Genomic DNA, 17943 nt, shown 5'->3' on the forward strand with positions numbered 1-17943 from the left:
AAAACTAACTAAAAGGAATCATGGTGGTTGCTGTCACTCTTTTTAGATGTCTTCCAAGGTTCTAGAAAGATAAACTAATTCTGAACTTTTCAGCTATTATCAAAATCCCGGTCTCTCGTTCTCTCTGTGTGTGTGTGTGTCTCTGTGTCTCTGTGTCTCGTTCTCTGCGGGCCTCTCATTCTCATCTGGTTAATCACACACCTTAAACACAGATATAGACCAATGTAGAATCTGAACCCTGCTCATAGACACAAACATTTAAATGACTTGTAACGTCTGAGTAACTGTCTTTACCTTGTAGTACAGGTAGATGGTGGTGATGGCTGTCAGTAGGATCAGCAGCACTACAACGTGTCTGATGATGAAGGCTGGCAGAGGAGAGGCTGAAAACAGAAACACCTTTGATGAGGGGACTGATCATCATCATATAGATCTGTGGGAAATCTGTCAATGACAAAGTTAGAAGTCTGGTTCATGTTCAGTTACCTGTGACGGTGAGGGTGAGGAGCTCGCTCTCAGAGGAGAAGTTATGAGAGAAAACATAATGGTGTCATAAACACAGCTGTAGTTCCTTGGTAGGGAGTCATCTGCAGCAGGGAAGAGGAAGGCAGCAGAGTGATTGACAGCTGGCTGGGGTCTGGGTTCTGTTGGAGCCGGTGAACGTGAGGAGGAAGGAGCCTCCTGGGTACTGTGGCTGAGTAGAGCAGGTGATAGTGAAGTTGTAGCCCCTAAACACTTCGGGCCCCTGGTGGCCCCTGGAGATCCCTCCCATTGAGTCAGTCAGGAAGATATCAGGCTGGACCAGGAGATCTGTAACAATAAAAGAGAACAAGAAAAACCTCTTCAACTAGTTTCCTATAGATATGACAATAACATCAGCATGTAACAGTGCTTGCCACCCTCCCTCACAGGGCAACATGAGTAGTGGGCCTACAGTCACTGAGACAACATATGTTGATATCAGGCTGAAGCAGGACATCTGGAACAAGAGGAGAGAAAAGAAAACGTAGCTCCTCAACTACTTTCCTCATTTAGATATGACAATAACATGACATGTGACAGTGGCAGTGAGTAGAGACGTTCACTAAGATAACACTCAAATACAAAAGCATTCTGCGATATTTAAGTTGTATTTGATTCCTACTTGACTGAGTGATTTATTTTGCAGACTTACAAGCAAACAGTCATCATTAGAGGGCAGAGGAAGTTGAATGAATAAAGGGAATCAGTGGAATATAATGATCATATATTGATATTTCCTGAGCAGATCACTTATGTGGCCTACCACTTCGTGGCTGAGCCAATGTTGCTCTAGACGCCACGTCGAAAGTCACTGAGCTCTTCAGTAAGGCCACACAAGCTACTACCAATGGTGGTCTGTGGATTGTATGGCTTTGTGTGATCGATCCTATACACCTGTCAGCAACAGGTATGGCTGAAATAGCTGAATCCACTACATTTACATTTTAGTCATTTAGCAGACGCTCTTCTCCAGAGTGACTTACAGTTAGTGAGTGCATACATGATTTTTTTATACCTGCCGGCCATTCCCTCCCCTACCCTGGGCACGCTTGGGCCAATTGTGCGCCCCCATGGGTCTCCCGGTAGGAGCCTGCTACGACAGAGCCTGATTTGAACCAGGATCTCTAGTGGCACAGCTAGCACTGCGATGCAGTGCCTTAGACCACTGCATTTTTGGCCATAAAGTGTAGCTTGTTATTACCTGAGCAGATCACTGTGAATCCAAGAAAGAGATCATAAGTTGAATACCATGTCCCACACTCCCTCAGTGAAGACTCAAACCCAGAACAACGAACTCCAATCCCTCTAGTGGTGTTTCCAGGTAGTACTGAAACAGTGGAGCCACAACCCAGCTGTCTACACACTACTGCAGCTACAGCCTCCTTCTTCCTGTCTACAGCTCCCACAGTCCTCCACTCTCCCTGGTCGTACCGCTCCAGTCCACCAGCACAGCGACTGCCTCCTCCCACCAGCCTCACATCATCAGGCTCTGAGAAAAGAAGAGAGAGAGACAGTAATCTTAGTATTTTCACACTAAAACACACCTATATTGCCTCTCATATTCTTCACTCCAGGTGAGAAACAATGTTGATTGAGTGACAAACTGTTTCTTACCTGAGCAGGTGAGTCCAACAGCATTACCAGGTAGGCAGGTGTTGTTTTTTCTGTCTGAGGTGTCACAGTCCAGGAGAAGGGACTCATTGCCTTTACACTGGAACTCTTTATCCCAGGTCTGACCCTCACCTTCTCCATAGAGCCCCCCCTGTAGAGCTGCAGGAGCCCCACAGCCAAGCTCCCCACAGACTACCTCTGCATCCTGCTGGTCAAAGTCAGCTTCACACACTGAGGCCCAGGACTGATTGGACTGATTGGACTTCACCTCCAGTCTCCCAGAGCAGAGACCATCTCCATCCACAAGCTGCACAGACTCTGGAGAAAAACAGTTGGTTGAACATTCAATCAGTTTTGTTGATGACACTGTCAAGGACTAAACACAAATATGTTGGATAAAAGATTGTAGGTTGCTATGTTTGATACTGTAAGAGGTAGAAATGGGTTCTTAGTCACTCAGGACAGGGTTGGGAATAATGAAGGCAGGAGACAGGAATAAGTTCACTTCACTTTATAGAAAATAAACAGCTGGACATCCATCAGGCAGCTTCACTTCAGTAACATCTGAACTACAATGATCTGCCCATGCACATATCCCATAAACCAATATGACAAACACAAATATAATGTTTAAATACATCTAACATCTCTCACTCTCTTTAAATGAAAAAACACATAAAACATGATATATGCTAATCTTGTATAATGTACAAATTAAATCTCTCAATATTACCAGTGTCTTACCTGAACAGATCACATGATGATAATATCTACCATTACAGAAACCAGGTCCTCCTCCACTGATGTGACACTCTACAATATTAGACTCATCTCCACTGCATCTACCCCATAGTGTGGCTCCTCCTCCATCTTCAACCAGAGGTCCTCTAGATGCAGCTACAACATTCCCACAGCCCAGCTCTCTACACACAACCTTAGCCACTCTCATTCTCCACCCTATAGTACATAGACCTGACCACTCTCCTCTGGAGAAGACTTCCACTGTCCCAGAACAGGAAGTGGTCCCATTCACCAGTCTGACTGAGTATTCAGCTGTAAACAGCAGAGAGGAAAACACAGTGGTGAGGACAGATTATGACAGGGCTTCTGTTATTCTAACAGCAGTAATGCTTTGTGGTTGACAAGTATTAGTAGTGACATAAAACAGTACTTGTTATTGGGTTTTAGAATGGTGTGTATGGACACATGAATTTCTCCATGTGGGATAATAAAGTTGACTAATATTGAACTGCTATAATCACTGTAGATTTATACTCTACCTACCTGGTGAACTGATGCTTTGAGCCTGGAGATCTGAGGAGGGAGAGAGAGAGAGAGAGAGAGAGAGAGAGAGAGAGAGAGAGAGAGAGAGAGAGAGAGAGAGAGAGAGAGAGAGAGAGAGAGAGAGAGAGAGAGAGAGAGAGAGAGAGAGAGAGAGAGAGAGAGAGAGGTTAAATTAACATCAACATGACCTTTCATGATGTGATGGGGAAGATAGGCTTATCGATGGTATGATGCAACAACACACGTGTGTACACACACTATAGAAACAAAAGCATGTGGACACCCCTTCAAATTAGTGGATTCTATTTCAGCCACACCCCTTCCTGACAGGTGTATAAAATCGAGCACACAGCCATGCAATCTCCATAGACAAACATTGGCAGTAGAATGGCCCATACTGAAGACCTCATTGACTTTCAACGTGGCACCGTCACAGGATGCCACCTTTCCAACAAGTAATTTAGTAAAATGTCTGCCCTGCTGGAGCTGCCTCGGTCAACTGTAAGTTCTGTTATTGTGAAGGGAAACGTCTAGGAGCAACAACGGCTCAGCGTGAAGTGGTAGGCCACACAAGCTCACAGAGCGGGACCGCCGAGTGCTGAAGCGGGTAGCGTGTAAAACCGTCTGTCCTCGGTTGCAACACTCACTACGAGTTCCAAACTGCCTCTGGAAGCAACGTCAGCACAATAACTGTTAGTCGGGATCTTCATGAAATGGGTTTCCATCGTTGAGCAACCGAACAAAAGCCAAAGATCACCATGAGCAATGCCAAGCATCGGCTGGAGTGGTATAAAGCCCACCGCCATTGGACTCTGGAGCATTGAAAACGCGTTCTCTGGATTGATGAATCACACTTCACCATCTGGCAGTCCAAAGGGAAAAAATCCACGCAGCAATGTATATATTACCATTACCTCACTAATGCTCTTGTGGCTGAATGGAAGCAGGTCCCCGCAGCAATGTTCCAACATCTAGTGGAAAGCCTTCTCTGAACAGTGGAGGCTGTCATAGCAGCAAAGGGGGACCAACTTCATACTAATGGTCATGACTTTGGAATGAGATGTTTGACAAGCAGGTGTCCACATACTTTTGGTCATTTAGTGTACATTCCCTTTCCATGGAAATGTGTAACTCTCTTTGCAGATGAGTTTATATCTAATTTAAGACCTTTGCTTTGTCTGTTTTTTAAATCATTCATTTCAGAGGTCAGAGGTCAAGCTGAGCCGGACCAAAAGTGGAAGAGTGGAAAAGGTTACTGGTTGTGATGACATCACTGGTTAGAAGTCAGTGATGAAAAGATATTCAGTTGACTGCATGTTAGTCTGTTGATGTTAATTTAACCTCTCCCTCTCTCTCCCTCTCCCTCCCTCCTGTTGATCTTGACTCAGGTAACAGACCTCTAACTTCTACCCCCCCTACTCCTGCTCTAACATACAGTATCTCACAAAACTGAATACACCCCTCGCATTTTTGTAATCAATAACATCATTATCTATATACTACCAACAACATCATAACAATACTCTACATCATAATCAATATCATAACATTGATAATCAATAACATCATTATCTCTATACTACAAACAACATTATAACAATAATCTGACAGTTTGAACCAAGGAAGCCTTGTGGTAGACCAATGTGGTTGATTAACAGAGCATCTGGGTGTGTCCCAATAATATCTCCTTTCTCCTGAAGTGTGCACTTGTTCACTACTTCCCATAATCTAAAAGCATTGGATTGGTGGAGGCATGGACTAGTGGGAGTTTCCACCATATTTATAATGTTGATGTAACCCTATCACCACAGGCTAAGATAAATCCATAGAGTAAAAGTATGGTGAAAAGGTCCACTCAGTACATAATAAACCTGGTATGACTAAACTCGCTAAAGAAAAACCAAAGAGACCAGGGTTCTTACCTACAGATAGAATGTGTATATAAAAAGAATGAATAATGAATGATCCACTTGTAAACAATTGGCAATACACACAATACATTAATATTTTAAGATAACCTAAACCCGGGTGCTAAACTGAAAATGTTCGTTGGCGCCGTTGGAGCTATAAAAAACAAACAGTCTAACCCCACAGTTATCACGGTAGAAAGCCCTTCAAACCAACAGTTGACTATTTATAATCCAATAGGCAGAAAGTGCCCTGCATGCTTCCGAAAAACGATGTCCAGTGTCCCCCGAAGCCCTTAAATGACCTCAGACTAAACTGTCCTCTCCAGCTCCCGATCCGACGAACCCAAGCAGCTCCCGAAGCCACTGCCAGTGGCACTGGAACCTTCGTCAATACAGCCAAGCAGCAAGCGAATTGAGACGACTCATTTCTAAAATATTCAACTATACATCTTATTTTGTTAAGGTAAGTAAAGTAGAGTGCAGTTAAAACCAATTAGGGGAAAAAAAAACGTACACAAAAATGTTTTCCAACTTCACAAGCGCACCTCTCACCTCTGTTCAACCTTCCCAAGTTCTGTCACGTCACCCCGCTCCTCCGCACACTCCACTGGCTTCCAGTTGAAGCTCGCATCTGCTACAAGACCATGGTGCTTGCCTCACGGAGCTGTGAGGGGAACGGCACCTCCGTACCTTCAGGCTCTGATCAGTCCCTACACCCAAACGAGGGCATTGCGTTCATCCACATCTGGCCTGCTGGCCCCCTACCTCTCGCGGAAGCACAGTTCCCGCTCAGCCCAGTCAAAACTGTTCGTTGCTCTGGCACCCAATAGGCCCCTTTCACGATGACGTCATCTAACTTCCGCCTTTCCGCGTAGCAGGTTAACTTCACTTCCGTTCGCCCGTAACCTGAGACTTCTCAACGAAAATACAACTGTTGACCACTAACTAGCAAGCTAGCTACTTGAAGAAATTCCAAAAGGTACGTTTGAGTTAAATTAGTAAAGAAGAGTAATAATGTTTACGTATATGCAATGGTTTGTAACTTGCTAACGTTATTGTTAATTCATAATTGTTCACTGCCTTAGTTACTTAAAAGTGGGCTAACGTTAGCTAACAACAACTTAGTACCAGATACCGATAACGTTAAAGGTAGCGTTACATTGCTGCCTGGCTGTAATGTAACAAGTTTTACTTAGCTAGCTATCTAACCCTTTGTTAGGCAGTTAGTTTATTCATGAATGTATAGTAACTCACCTATTCAAATACTGTTGTGCATGATAGCTAGATAAATATTGATTCCTGGTCAAAGCTGAATGTTAATTTAGCTGTTTCTTTTCTCTCGGTGTCTGTATCGCAACAGTATCCCATCCAACACCGAAGCATGGCACAATCTTCGAGAAGATGCTATTGCAGTGTACCATTTTGTTCAAACAACAAACAGAAATTCCTGTATCTGAGTTTTCACGATTTCCCTGTTGATGGAGAAATACGTGCCCGTTGGGTGAGGGCGATCAGGAGAGATGAGGGACCAAGTTTTAAGATTCTTCGTGGGAGCACCTTTGTTTGCAGTCAGCAATTTCCCCCTGAGGATAGATACACATCGCCAGTGGACGGATCCGTATTAAACAGGGATCAGTGCCGTCTAGATTCCACTGGAATGATTGGTGTAAGGATAGGTAGACAGCATTAAACGTAATACTACTGTAATCCAATAATATATTACTTGTACAAAATGTTTAATAATTTAATCCTGATGCAATATAGCTGCTACATTTTGTCATTTAGGGACTGAAAGTGATTACCAAAATGTATCATGACAAGCATATGCTTAATTTCACACATATAGGAGGCGGCTCACAAGCTCGGGAGTCAGTTTACCAGCGAGCAAGAAAGCGTCTTGGTGTTGCTGTCCTGGATGATTCTGATCATGAGATGCCTGACAGCACAGAGGGTGCTTTGCCTGCAGTGACAAACGATCACGACTATGCCTGCCGTCCTTCTCCTGGTTAGTATTACAAATAAGAGTAACCATGTATCTGTTTGGCAAAAAAAGTAAAAGTATATGGCAGTTAAGTAAAAATACTATTTTATACTACGATTTGGAGTAACTGGTCTCTCTGTGAAAAGACTTGGCGTTTTAAACCTCATCCATCTTAGAAGCTTCTTCAGTTTTATTTATTGAAAATGGGATGGGATAGATGAGTAATAACTAACCTACCAACATGTATGCTTTTTCTTCCCCTTAAGGTAAACTGGACAGTGCTACTCAAAGAATTCAGAGTTGGAGCTGCAAGTGTTGTCCCTAGAAATTGAGATCCAGCACCTGACAGTTAAGAAGCAGCATCCACTCCTTTTTCATTTTTGTGTCACAGATGAGGACTATCGCTACTACACACGATTCAGCTCAAAGGAGGTCTTCACTGTTTTGGGATTCTGTTTATCCCTCTGCTTCACGGCTTGTATACTGGTCTAAGGCACAGCAAACGGCACATGTGACACCTAGCCCTCACCGAAAACTTCCACTTATTGATGAACTATTTATGTTTCTGTGTCGTGTTGCAGCTGGGCTTCAGGAGAAAACCTTGTCTACCATCTTTGAGGTCAGCCGCATCATTTTAACATGGACTAGCTACCTTTACCAGGTTCTTGGCTCACTGCCGGTGTGGATGACAAGAGAGCAGGTGCAGGCCACAATGCCTGATAAGTTCAAGCTCTACTGCCCTCAGGTGAGAGTTATAGTAGACTGCACCGAGATCCGCTGTGAAACACCATCCTCCCTCTCACTACAGTCAGAAACCTTTTCGAGCTACAAAAATCACACCACCTTTAAAGGGCTGATTGGTGTAGCTCCATGTGGTGTTATCACATTTGTATCAAAGCTCTACACAGGCTCCATCTCCGACATGGAAATAACACGGGAAATGTCAGATCTTGCATTTACTTCAGCCCGGAGATGAATTAATGGCGGACAAGGGTTTCCTGATCGAGAGGATGTTGTCAGAAGTGGGGGCAACACTGTCATCCCTCCACTGAAAAAAATCTCCTCAGCTCAGCAGGGAGGACACTCTTAAGACCCAGGCCATCGCCCGGCTGAGGATTTTAGTCGAGAGGGCCATACGGAGGGTGAAGGAGTACCATATCTGGGATGGGCTTGTTCCTCTTTCCACAGTGGGTTCAGTGAATCAGCTGTGGGCCATCTGCTGCCTCATGTCGAACTATCAGGGACCTCTTGACATTAAAGGAGACAAACCAGTCTGATGTTTTTGTCAACTGGAAGTTGTATATTTCCTGAGTAAGCTAGATGGGCTGTAAATAGAAGTACTTTTATATTACTGTATTGTATGTACAAAAAATGTAAATATGAATTAACTTTGTTGGTAATTTAATTGATCTAATGTTATACTGTATGTTTTTGTTAAGGGTAATAACTTTTTTCATAGCTATTAATGAACCTAATGTGATATATTGTAAAAATATCCAACTATTAACCATGTTATGTGCTTATGTGTCATGGCACTGATGGAACTATTAAATATATGTTTGCAAGCAACTGCTTCCAATCCTTTTTGATTTTGGTAAGAGCATTTACAACATCGCAATCCTTTTCAAAATTTGTATTTCAATACATAGATATACAGTATATAACACAATTAAGTTCATTTGCAGTTAAAGAAAAACATGTCGACATTTACATCACAATCCTTTTCAAAATGTGTGTTTCAGTACATAGGAGATATACAGTATATGACAAGTTAATTTGCAGTTAAAGAAAAAAATGTCAAAGGTTCACCTTCCACATTTACCTTAACACTATTTACACATAAAATTCTGCCTTATGTTTTATAACTTAAGAAGACATCCATGTAGATGTTATAATAGAAATGATCAAGCTTCTGTCGCATTGAGTGGATAATCTCCTCATCCCTAAAGATTCTCTCAACTGTGAAGTCAGTGCGGGTATCTGTAATGAAGTCACACCACTGAAGTCCGCTTAAGGCGAGTTGGCCTTGAACCTGATAGTAGTATTTGTGGCTCTTCTTAAGGCAGGCCTGGCCTTTAACTGTGATCAGGTGTTTAACTTGGGTAACATTTTCAACATCGCAACTCTTAACCTCAGCAAGACCAAATGGTGGTGCTTCTGTTGGGCAGAAGACTTTAGCATCCGGGCTGGCTGCAAGGTGAGGTGAATCAGGGTGGATGATGACCCCGCATTGTTTCAGAGAGACATCACAAAAATCAGAATATTGCCTCAGTATCTCAGGTTCCAGATCCAACCCTCTTCTCATAGCAGCTGTCTGAGGAGTTCCTCTCAGAATGCGGGTTGCCAAAGCCTTGGCAGACAACTCCCCACGAACATGGCATATTTCACGGAATCTGCTGGCTGTCAGTCGGGGTTTGCGTACCTGGCTCCACAGCTGGCATTCTGACTGCATTCTTGTTTCTGCTTCAATAGCAGCAGACATCTCCTCTGACACAATCAGGCTGTCCAAATGACATTGTTGTATGTAGTTGGGCTCAAAATCAATGGGAAATTTAAAGTTGTAACCTTCAATAGGCAACTGAGGAAACTCACTGGCACCAGGGTGTTCAATAATATCTCTACTTAATTCTAGAGGGCACTGGTAAGAAAGCACAGACCCAAATGGCACAGGGCCAAATTTAGAGTCCACCAAATTAAGGCCCTCAAGCCCGTGCAGCAATTTGCAAATCCCTGGTTGTGGACGGATGTCTTTCAGTTTCTCAGCACTGGCCATGACGTGAGGATCGGAATAGGCCCTGGCATGAAAGTGAGATATGTCAAGTTTAGATTTCATTAAATGCCACCTTATCTTTTTCACTAAAAAGACAACCACACTCATCCAGTCTCGTACATGCTTCTAATACAAATAAAAAAATATCCACTGAAAGTCTATATAAAAAGTAACAAATAATAATCACTTTTATGTTTGTATTATTTTAGAAATGCACTAAAGTCTTTGTGCTCTAGTACAGGCGGGGGCTCATTCAGACTCACCATCATAGGCTCGGTACAGTGTGCACTTCACACCAGCTCTGACACTTGTTTTTTTCTTAGCCGCTGGTTTACACACCGCCATATCATTGGTGGCCTCTGGTACAATTCCCTGTGATATAATAATGATGAACAATACATTGTCAAAAGTCAATACAAACTGCAAAGTTCTGCATCAGTGTAACAAATAATATCTGACCTGTGTCCTAGGCCGGTGCCAGGTCTGCAGTGCGCTGGTGCATGACAGAGGCAATGGCACTGTCTTAAAGCCCATGGTAACATAGTGAGCACTTTGAAAAAGAAGTGCTACTATGTGATTACACAGTGCTTTCCCAGCAGAGCAGGAACATGACATGTGATTGAGTACCACAGGAACCTCTGCAGAGTCTAGTGTAACCTGTTCATAGAGACATAACAATTAGTGCTGTACTTACAAAACATTTTTTCTGCGTTTCATTATAAACTACTGTACACAATTTCAAAACCCAATTTCTTTTTTTAATTAAGAAAAATTGGCTGTTCTGAAACCTTTGACAAGTAGTGCCAACACTTATCGAAAATTTGAACATTTTGAGTTATCACAGAATCTTTCCCAGTCTTTATTGCCGTCAACAACCCACATCGGTTTGTAAGAATTTCGTTGTGTATTAAGTTTAATGATACAAAATCAGAGCTCAGACTGAGAAACAAACTGATCCACAGTGGAACTTTGTGGAATCATTCTTATTAAATCTGCAACCGCAGCAAAACACAACAAAAATAAAACTTATCTATCTTAACCTATCTTATCATAATGTTAGAGAACTGTTTATCTGAGAAACCTGAAGCCGATGAGCCTCCTCATTTTTCTTCATGGACCTGTAACATCGCCCTCTCACTGTCACCTCACCGTTAACTACACTTGAGACTGTTTCAATACAGTGATTGGGAGAAAGGGCGCAGCATTAGGCCATTAATACATTACTGACTCTTATCTTACGGTCGATACAAACAGCAGTAATATTAAAAAGAGGCTGCAAAACAGAAACTCGTCAGCTCATAACCTTCGCTAGCATAGGGCTAATTTAAGCTAAATAAAGATAAACACGTACCTTCATAATCAAACAGGTAACCTTCAACGAAGAACTTGTAGCCTTTATCAAGCTTCGATCTTGAAGTAAGGGACCACTTGTCAGCAAGTCGTTCTACGTCGTTAAGTCGTATTGGTGGCAGATGTGAAAGGGACTGGGTGAACTCCATAATGATGTGCTACTAGCTAAGCGTTCCTAAGCGACACCGGATGTAAACATAACCTGCATCGCGGCAGAACGGAAGTTGTCTGACGTCACGTGAAAAGGGCCTATTCCGTTTATTTATTTTAGATTTTTTGTACCTATGCAGCACAGTCATACCTAAAATATACAATGAATCCATATAACCTAATTTTTTATTAAAATAAAATGCTGTAACTCATATAAAATGGTTGACCATTCAAACGACATGTGTTTTGCCTAATTAAAAGTCAATATGTTTTAGATATCATAACTAGCAGCCAGGCTTACTTAAGTTGTTTGTTCGATCTCAGCCTACCACTAATGTCAATATTTTTCATCATCATCATCATCAATGAAATACATAGGCTACCTTACTACAGTAAAACAAGTCTTCCATAGTCTATGTCACCTCAGTAACAAAGTTCCCAAAAAAGAAATGAGGGTTCAAGAAAACATCTCTCTTCAATGGCCTCAGCTATTAGCCATATGATCAACAAGGTCAAATGCAGCACTAAAATCAAGAAGCAGCTCATCCACAAGTTTATCTTGGTCAAGTGACCTGAGCCATTGATCGATTAAATCAACCAGAGCTGTTGCAGTCGAGTGATCCTTACGGTATCTTTACGGTACGCATGCTCATAGAGCAATAAAATTAGCTGGATGTGTAATTATATAGGCCCAAAAAATGTAATTGAAGAGTAGGTGTCATTGATGTTTAGCATTTAAGTTTAATAAATTATTAAATAAGGAAATCAATATCAGCTGACTATAGAACAGTATTGTTTAAAATTATGTTTGAACATTTTCTTATCCATGTCTTTCAAGTTGATATAACCAAACAGACAACCTTTGTTGCTCAAGAGCGTCACACATTCCTCCATTCATTCTCTATCATATTCCCCTCCATTACATTCCTCTATCATATTCCCTCCATCATATTCCCTCTATTATATTCCCTCTATTATATTCCTCTCCATCATATTCCACTCCATCATAATCCTCGCTATCACATTCCCTCTATCATATTCCTCTTTATTTATACAGGGAATCCCAATTGAGACCAGTGTCTCTTTTTCAATGGTGCCCTGTGTTATATCAATTAACAATCCAAACAGCTTAAACAGATAAAATTACATACAGAGCAGAAAATATATAGAGCAAAATTATTAGACTTGAACACATACATTTCACAATGAACAGGTCTTGTATTTAACCAGTTGAGCTGACAACCATTTTGCACTGTTTCACTAGGGCTTTAGTCATCAATTTAGCAAGAGGGCAATATTTTATTAATGTAGTGGTGTCCCTCCCCTCAGGAAGCTATGACCTTTAGCTTTCACCTGGAATTGTTCATTTATGTCTTTGAAAAAAAACACTTTTCAAACCATATGATCTAGTACACAAGAAAAGTATAATACAACCTTCTTTACTACTTTGCCAAACATTTCATGACATTAGTGATAGTCAAAATCTGTAAAATGTGTGAATGTCTAAATTAACATTTGGGCCATTTAACCAGTGTGCATCCCGCCTATAGACAATGGGAGAAGGGCTATGTAAAGGTCTCGATTTTGTCATTCTGAACAAATGTTTGACTTCCACACAAAATTACTTCTTGACTTATTTTAGGTTTAAGGAAGTGTGTAGGTCGCATTCTTTATAGTAGAGCTATGAAAGTTATGTATTTGGCTCTGCCTGCTCGAGACAAATTCAGTGATTGCTTTAACCATGTCTGTGCCGTGAAGCAGTCAAGCTGGATAAATGTTTTTCCTGGAACGCCCCTTTGACTTAACGTTGCAGTTAAGTGATATACATGGATGTAATGATGCAGCCGACCACCAGAGGGAGGCAAATACAAGTTTATTCGACAGAGGACGTTTACGTGGTTCTAGGAAGGTCTGGATGGTTGTCTTCTGAAATATAAAACGGTGGGAAATCAATCAAATAAGTCATGTAAACATTTACATATTTTTTTAAGAAATTCTAGCGCCCGATTTCGGGTACTGTCAGCCTAAGAGGTTTTAAGTCTTAAAGTGATCTAATGAAACAAATCCTCTCTGTCACATTCCTCTCAATATATTCCCTCTATCATATTCCCCTCTATCCTAATCCCTCTATCATATTCCTCTCTATCATATTCCTCTCCACCCACTCCTCCTCCTTCCTCCTCTCCCTCATCTCAGTGCAGCCCCTCTCCATCCACTAGAGCAGGAAGTCTCTGGGCTCAGTGAGGTCCAACTCAGACTGAAGAGAGGCCATTTTAACTCTCTTCTCCTTTAGCTGTCCCTCCAGCCTGGCAAGTACTATCTCCTTGTCAACCAAGCAACCTGATCTGGACTTTGAGATGATCTGACGTCTCTTTTGCTTGAGACATTTCTCTTTGCTGCTCTTGAGTATTCCAGCACACTAATGTCCTTCTTGAAGTAGCATAAATCTGAGGCTACCTCTTTTTTCAGATCCTCATGTGCTTCTCTTATAGGTTTGAATGTGTGTCCTCTGTCGTCTCACCCATCTCTGCAGATCACAGAGATCAGCTTACTGTCCGTCTCACAGAACAGCTTCAGAGCCTCTCCATGTTCATGACATTCATCTCTCTACTGTTTCCTCTCTTGGCTGTAACTCTCTGTCTTTTAGCATCTTCCTCCAGTTTCAGCTGGTAGGCCACGTTCCTGATCATTCTGTTGATCTGGAAGATTCTGTCTCTGACCAGAGCCCTGCCCACTTGACAGAGTTGGTGTCCAGCATTCAGGCTGTCTTGGAGGCATCTCTTGCAGAAGGTGTGCTGATAGCTTAGAGACACAGGCTCAGTGTAGATGTCTGTGCAGATGGAACAGCACAGGTGGTCTGCCAGGTCAGAGGAAGCTGTGGCCATAATGACTGTGCTCGTGCTCAGTGTGTGAGAGACAAAGAGGCAGTGTCCAAATACCCATATTAGAGTAATAAATAGTATGTAAAAACATTTAGTTTTATAGTATGTGAAATTTAGAAACTATGCCGCGTTCACATGCTAGTCGGACCTAGGAAACTCTGAAATGTCCGACTTGCTGTTCGTTGAATGTGGCACGTGTATAACTACAACCAGTAAGCAAGTCTGACATTTCCGGGTTTCCAAGTTCCGACTAGCATGTGAACGCGGCAATAGTACTCAGAATTCGTCATCTAATGCGCGATTGCATTGACTCCCGTCATTCGTTCATTTCGGTACAACGCGTCAATTTATCTGACTATCAGCTGTTGCCAAACAAGTGAGTCAGAAAAGAAGAGTGAATTCAACTAGATCAAAGGCAAAATTAGTATGCAGTTTAAGTATGTATTACGCTATAATGGATATTTAGACACAGCCAGTAACAGGTCTGTCTTGGAAAATACATGTATGTTCTTGAAGTACACAGTCAAATTAACATTAGCTTTAAAGCCCTCATGAAGAATACTGACAGACTTCTTGTAAAGGTAGAGGCATGTGACTATCATAAAGCAAGACAGACTAAAGTTCAGTGTCAGTGACAACTTTCAGTGTGGGTGTAGGGAAAAAGCTAAAACACAAGTGAATAAAGGATGGGTTTTATTATCCATACAGTATAAATAGGAAACGTCTAATAAACAAATTATTCCAACTAATTCTTTGGATTGGAGATGACTGCTTTAGACTGTTGATGCACACATTGAGGTCAGCAAGCACAAAATAAGTGTCCAGCATGCTCTAGTGGTTATTACAAGTAACTACACATATCACACCAAAACAGCTAACATAGTGTCTCACTCCCTCTCCTCCTCTCCTCCTCTCCTCCTCTCCTCCTCTCCTCCTCTCCCTCTTGTCTCCTCTGTTCTTCCTCTATTACTCCTCCTCTCATCCTCGCCCTCTCAGCGGCTCCAGCTGGATAGAGTGACGGCGTAGGTGACCTCCTGCCTCTCTCACTGGAGGGCGGGAGAGGGGGGAACAAAGGAGGAGGAGGAGGAGGTGGAGAGAAAGAGAGTAGGAATGGAAGAGGAGGTGGAGAGGGGTAGAGGAGGCAGAAAGCCTGGTCTAAGTATTGCTTTAAAGGGAAGAGAGGGGGAGGAGGAGAGAGCGCGAGAGATGGGGGGAGTGGGAGAAAGAGGGGAGGAGGGGGAGGAGGGGGAGGGCAGCTGTGTCCGACACACCATCGTTACACCTGCAACAGGTAGGCCAGGGGGCGGGACCTGTAGGTGAGACTCAAAACATGATAAGGGGGGCAGGTGAAGAAGGGGTGGAGCCGGAGTCAAGGAGGGTAGGGTGTTCCTACGAGCCCCCTGCCAGCGAGACGGGGAGCAGGGAGGAATTCTGTCCACTGAGCATTTCTGGGTCATTGGGTCGCCTCCAATGAGATTAGATCCCCCTCTACAATGTAAAGCAGTTTGAGTACTGGGGGGTTCTCTGTATAAATCCAAGGTGAAACCTCCAGGGGCTAGCCTTCTCTCAGGGGAGAGTCTGCTCTGGGCTGCCTGCGAAAGGTGCTCCTCTGTGGGAAAGAGGAGAGAACAAGAGCCCCCAGAAGAGATCTCCTTATGGTAGTGATGGACAGATCAACTCTCCTTGTCATCTTCCACCTCTTCCTCTTCCTCTTGCTCGGCCTTCTCCCTCCTTTCCTTCTTACAGTCGTGATGGAGAGAACCCTTTTCTCCCTTTCCTCCTTCCTCTCCTCCCTCTTTCTCTTCCCCTACCTTCCTCTTCCTCCTTCCCTCTTGGTAGCCCTTGTTTAGTCAAGCCAGATTGTGGATAGCTAGCCATGGTTCAGACCACTGTCGCTGTCTGGGAGGGGGGATACAGGACTGGTCCACTGGACTCAGCTCACATGGGGAGAACCTGCTGCTGCTGCCACTCCCCCTCTTACCTGGGATGAGATCACGTTTGGAGGAAACCTGGCACCATCCCGACGGTGAAGCATGGTGGTGGCAGCATCATGCTGTGGGGAGGATTTTCAGGGACAGGGACTGGGAACATGCCCCATTCACATCGACGGGGCTGTAGTGGAGCGGGTCGAGAGTTTCAAGTTCCTTGGTGTCCACATCACCAACAAACTATTATGGTCCAAACACACCAAGACAGTCATGAAGAGGGCACGACAACGCCTTTTCCACCTCAGGAGACTGAAAAGACTTGACATTGGTCCCAAGATCCTCAAAAAGTTATACAGCTGCACCATCGAGAGCATCCTGACAGGTTGCATCACCGCCTGGTATGGCAACTGCTCGGCATCCGACCGTAAGGCGCTACAGAGGGTAGTGCGTACGGCCCAGTACATCACTGGGGCCAAGCTTCCTGCCATCCAGGACCTATATACTAGGCGGTGTCAGAAGTGAGGCCCAAAAAATTGTCAAAGACTCCAGTCACCCAAGTCATAGACTGTTCTCTCTGCTACCGCACAGCAAGCGGTACCAGAGTGCCAAGTCTAAGTCCAAAAGGCTCCTTAACAGCTTCTACCCCCAAGCCATAAGACTGCTGAACAATTAATCAAATGGCCACCCGGACAATTTACATTGACACCTCCCCCCTTTGATTTTACACTGCTGCTACTCGCTGTTTATTATCTATGCATAGTTACTTTACCCCTACCTAAATGTACAAATTACCTCAACTAACCTGTACCCCCACACATTGACTCGGTACCGGTGCCCCTTGTATATAGCCTCGTTATTATTTTATTGTGTTACTATTATTATTATTTTTTTACTTTAGTGTATTTTGTAAATATTTTCTTAACTCTATTTCTTGAACTGCATTGTTGGTTAAGGGCTTGTAATTAAGCATTTCACGGTAAGGTCTACACCTGTTGTATTCGGCACATGACAAATACAATTTGATTTGATTTGATTTGGAGAATAGTCAGGATCAATGGAAAGATGAACAGAGCAATTTACAGATAAATCCTTGATGAAAACCTGCTCCAGAGCGTTCAGGACCTCAGACTGGGGCTAAGGTTCACCTTCCAACAAGACAACGACCCTAAGCACACAGCCAAGACAACGCAGGAGTGGCTTCGGGACAAGTCTCTGAATGTCCTTGAGTGGCCCAGCCAGAAACCGGACTTGAACCCGATCTAACATCTCTGGAAAGACCTGAAAATAGCTGTGCAGCGACACGCCCTATCCAACCTGACAGAGCTTGAGAGGATCTGCAGAGAAGAATGGGAGAATCTCCTCAAATACAGGTGTGCCAAGCTTGTAGCGTAAAGGGTCTGAATACTTATGTAAATGTAATATTTCCATTTGTTATTTTTAATACATTTATAAAAAAGTCTAAAAACCTGTTCTCACTTTGTCATTATAGGGTATTGTGTGTAGATTGATGAAGAAAAAAAAACAATTTAATCAATTTTAGAATAAGACAAAGTGT

General features: G+C 43.0%; 1 protein-coding gene across 1 annotated transcript; it reads right to left on the bottom strand.

Annotated features, from left to right (window-relative positions):
* Positions 1–583: 583 nt before the first annotated feature.
* LOC121564270 (deleted in malignant brain tumors 1 protein-like) lies at positions 584–14463 on the bottom strand. Its single transcript, XM_045218703.1, has 4 exons — positions 14190–14463; positions 2137–2499; positions 1724–2011; positions 584–810 (listed from the first exon to the last, which is right to left on the bottom strand). The coding sequence occupies exons 1-4, from the start codon at positions 14461–14463 to the stop codon at positions 584–586; spliced, it is 1152 nt and encodes a 383-aa protein (XP_045074638.1).
* Between the last annotated feature and the right edge of the window lie 3480 nt (positions 14464–17943).

Source organism: Coregonus clupeaformis, unplaced genomic scaffold (assembly GCF_020615455.1).
Source record: "Coregonus clupeaformis isolate EN_2021a unplaced genomic scaffold, ASM2061545v1 scaf1733, whole genome shotgun sequence".
NCBI classification, from domain to species: domain Eukaryota; kingdom Metazoa; phylum Chordata; class Actinopteri; order Salmoniformes; family Salmonidae; genus Coregonus; species Coregonus clupeaformis.

Excerpts from the sequence above, each read along its gene's own strand:
- LOC121564270 (XM_045218703.1), bottom strand. The coding sequence starts at position 14,463 with ATGGCCACAGCTTCCTCTGACCTGGCAGACCACCTGTGCTGTTCCATC. Across the intron at positions 2,500-14,189 it reads TACAGCCAAGAGAGGAAACA|TGTCATCAACAAAACTGATT; the intron begins GTAGAGAGATGA and ends AGTCCTTGACAG. Across the intron at positions 2,012-2,136 it reads TGTTGGACTCACCTGCTCAG|AGCCTGATGATGTGAGGCTG; the intron begins GTAAGAAACAGT and ends TTCTTTTCTCAG.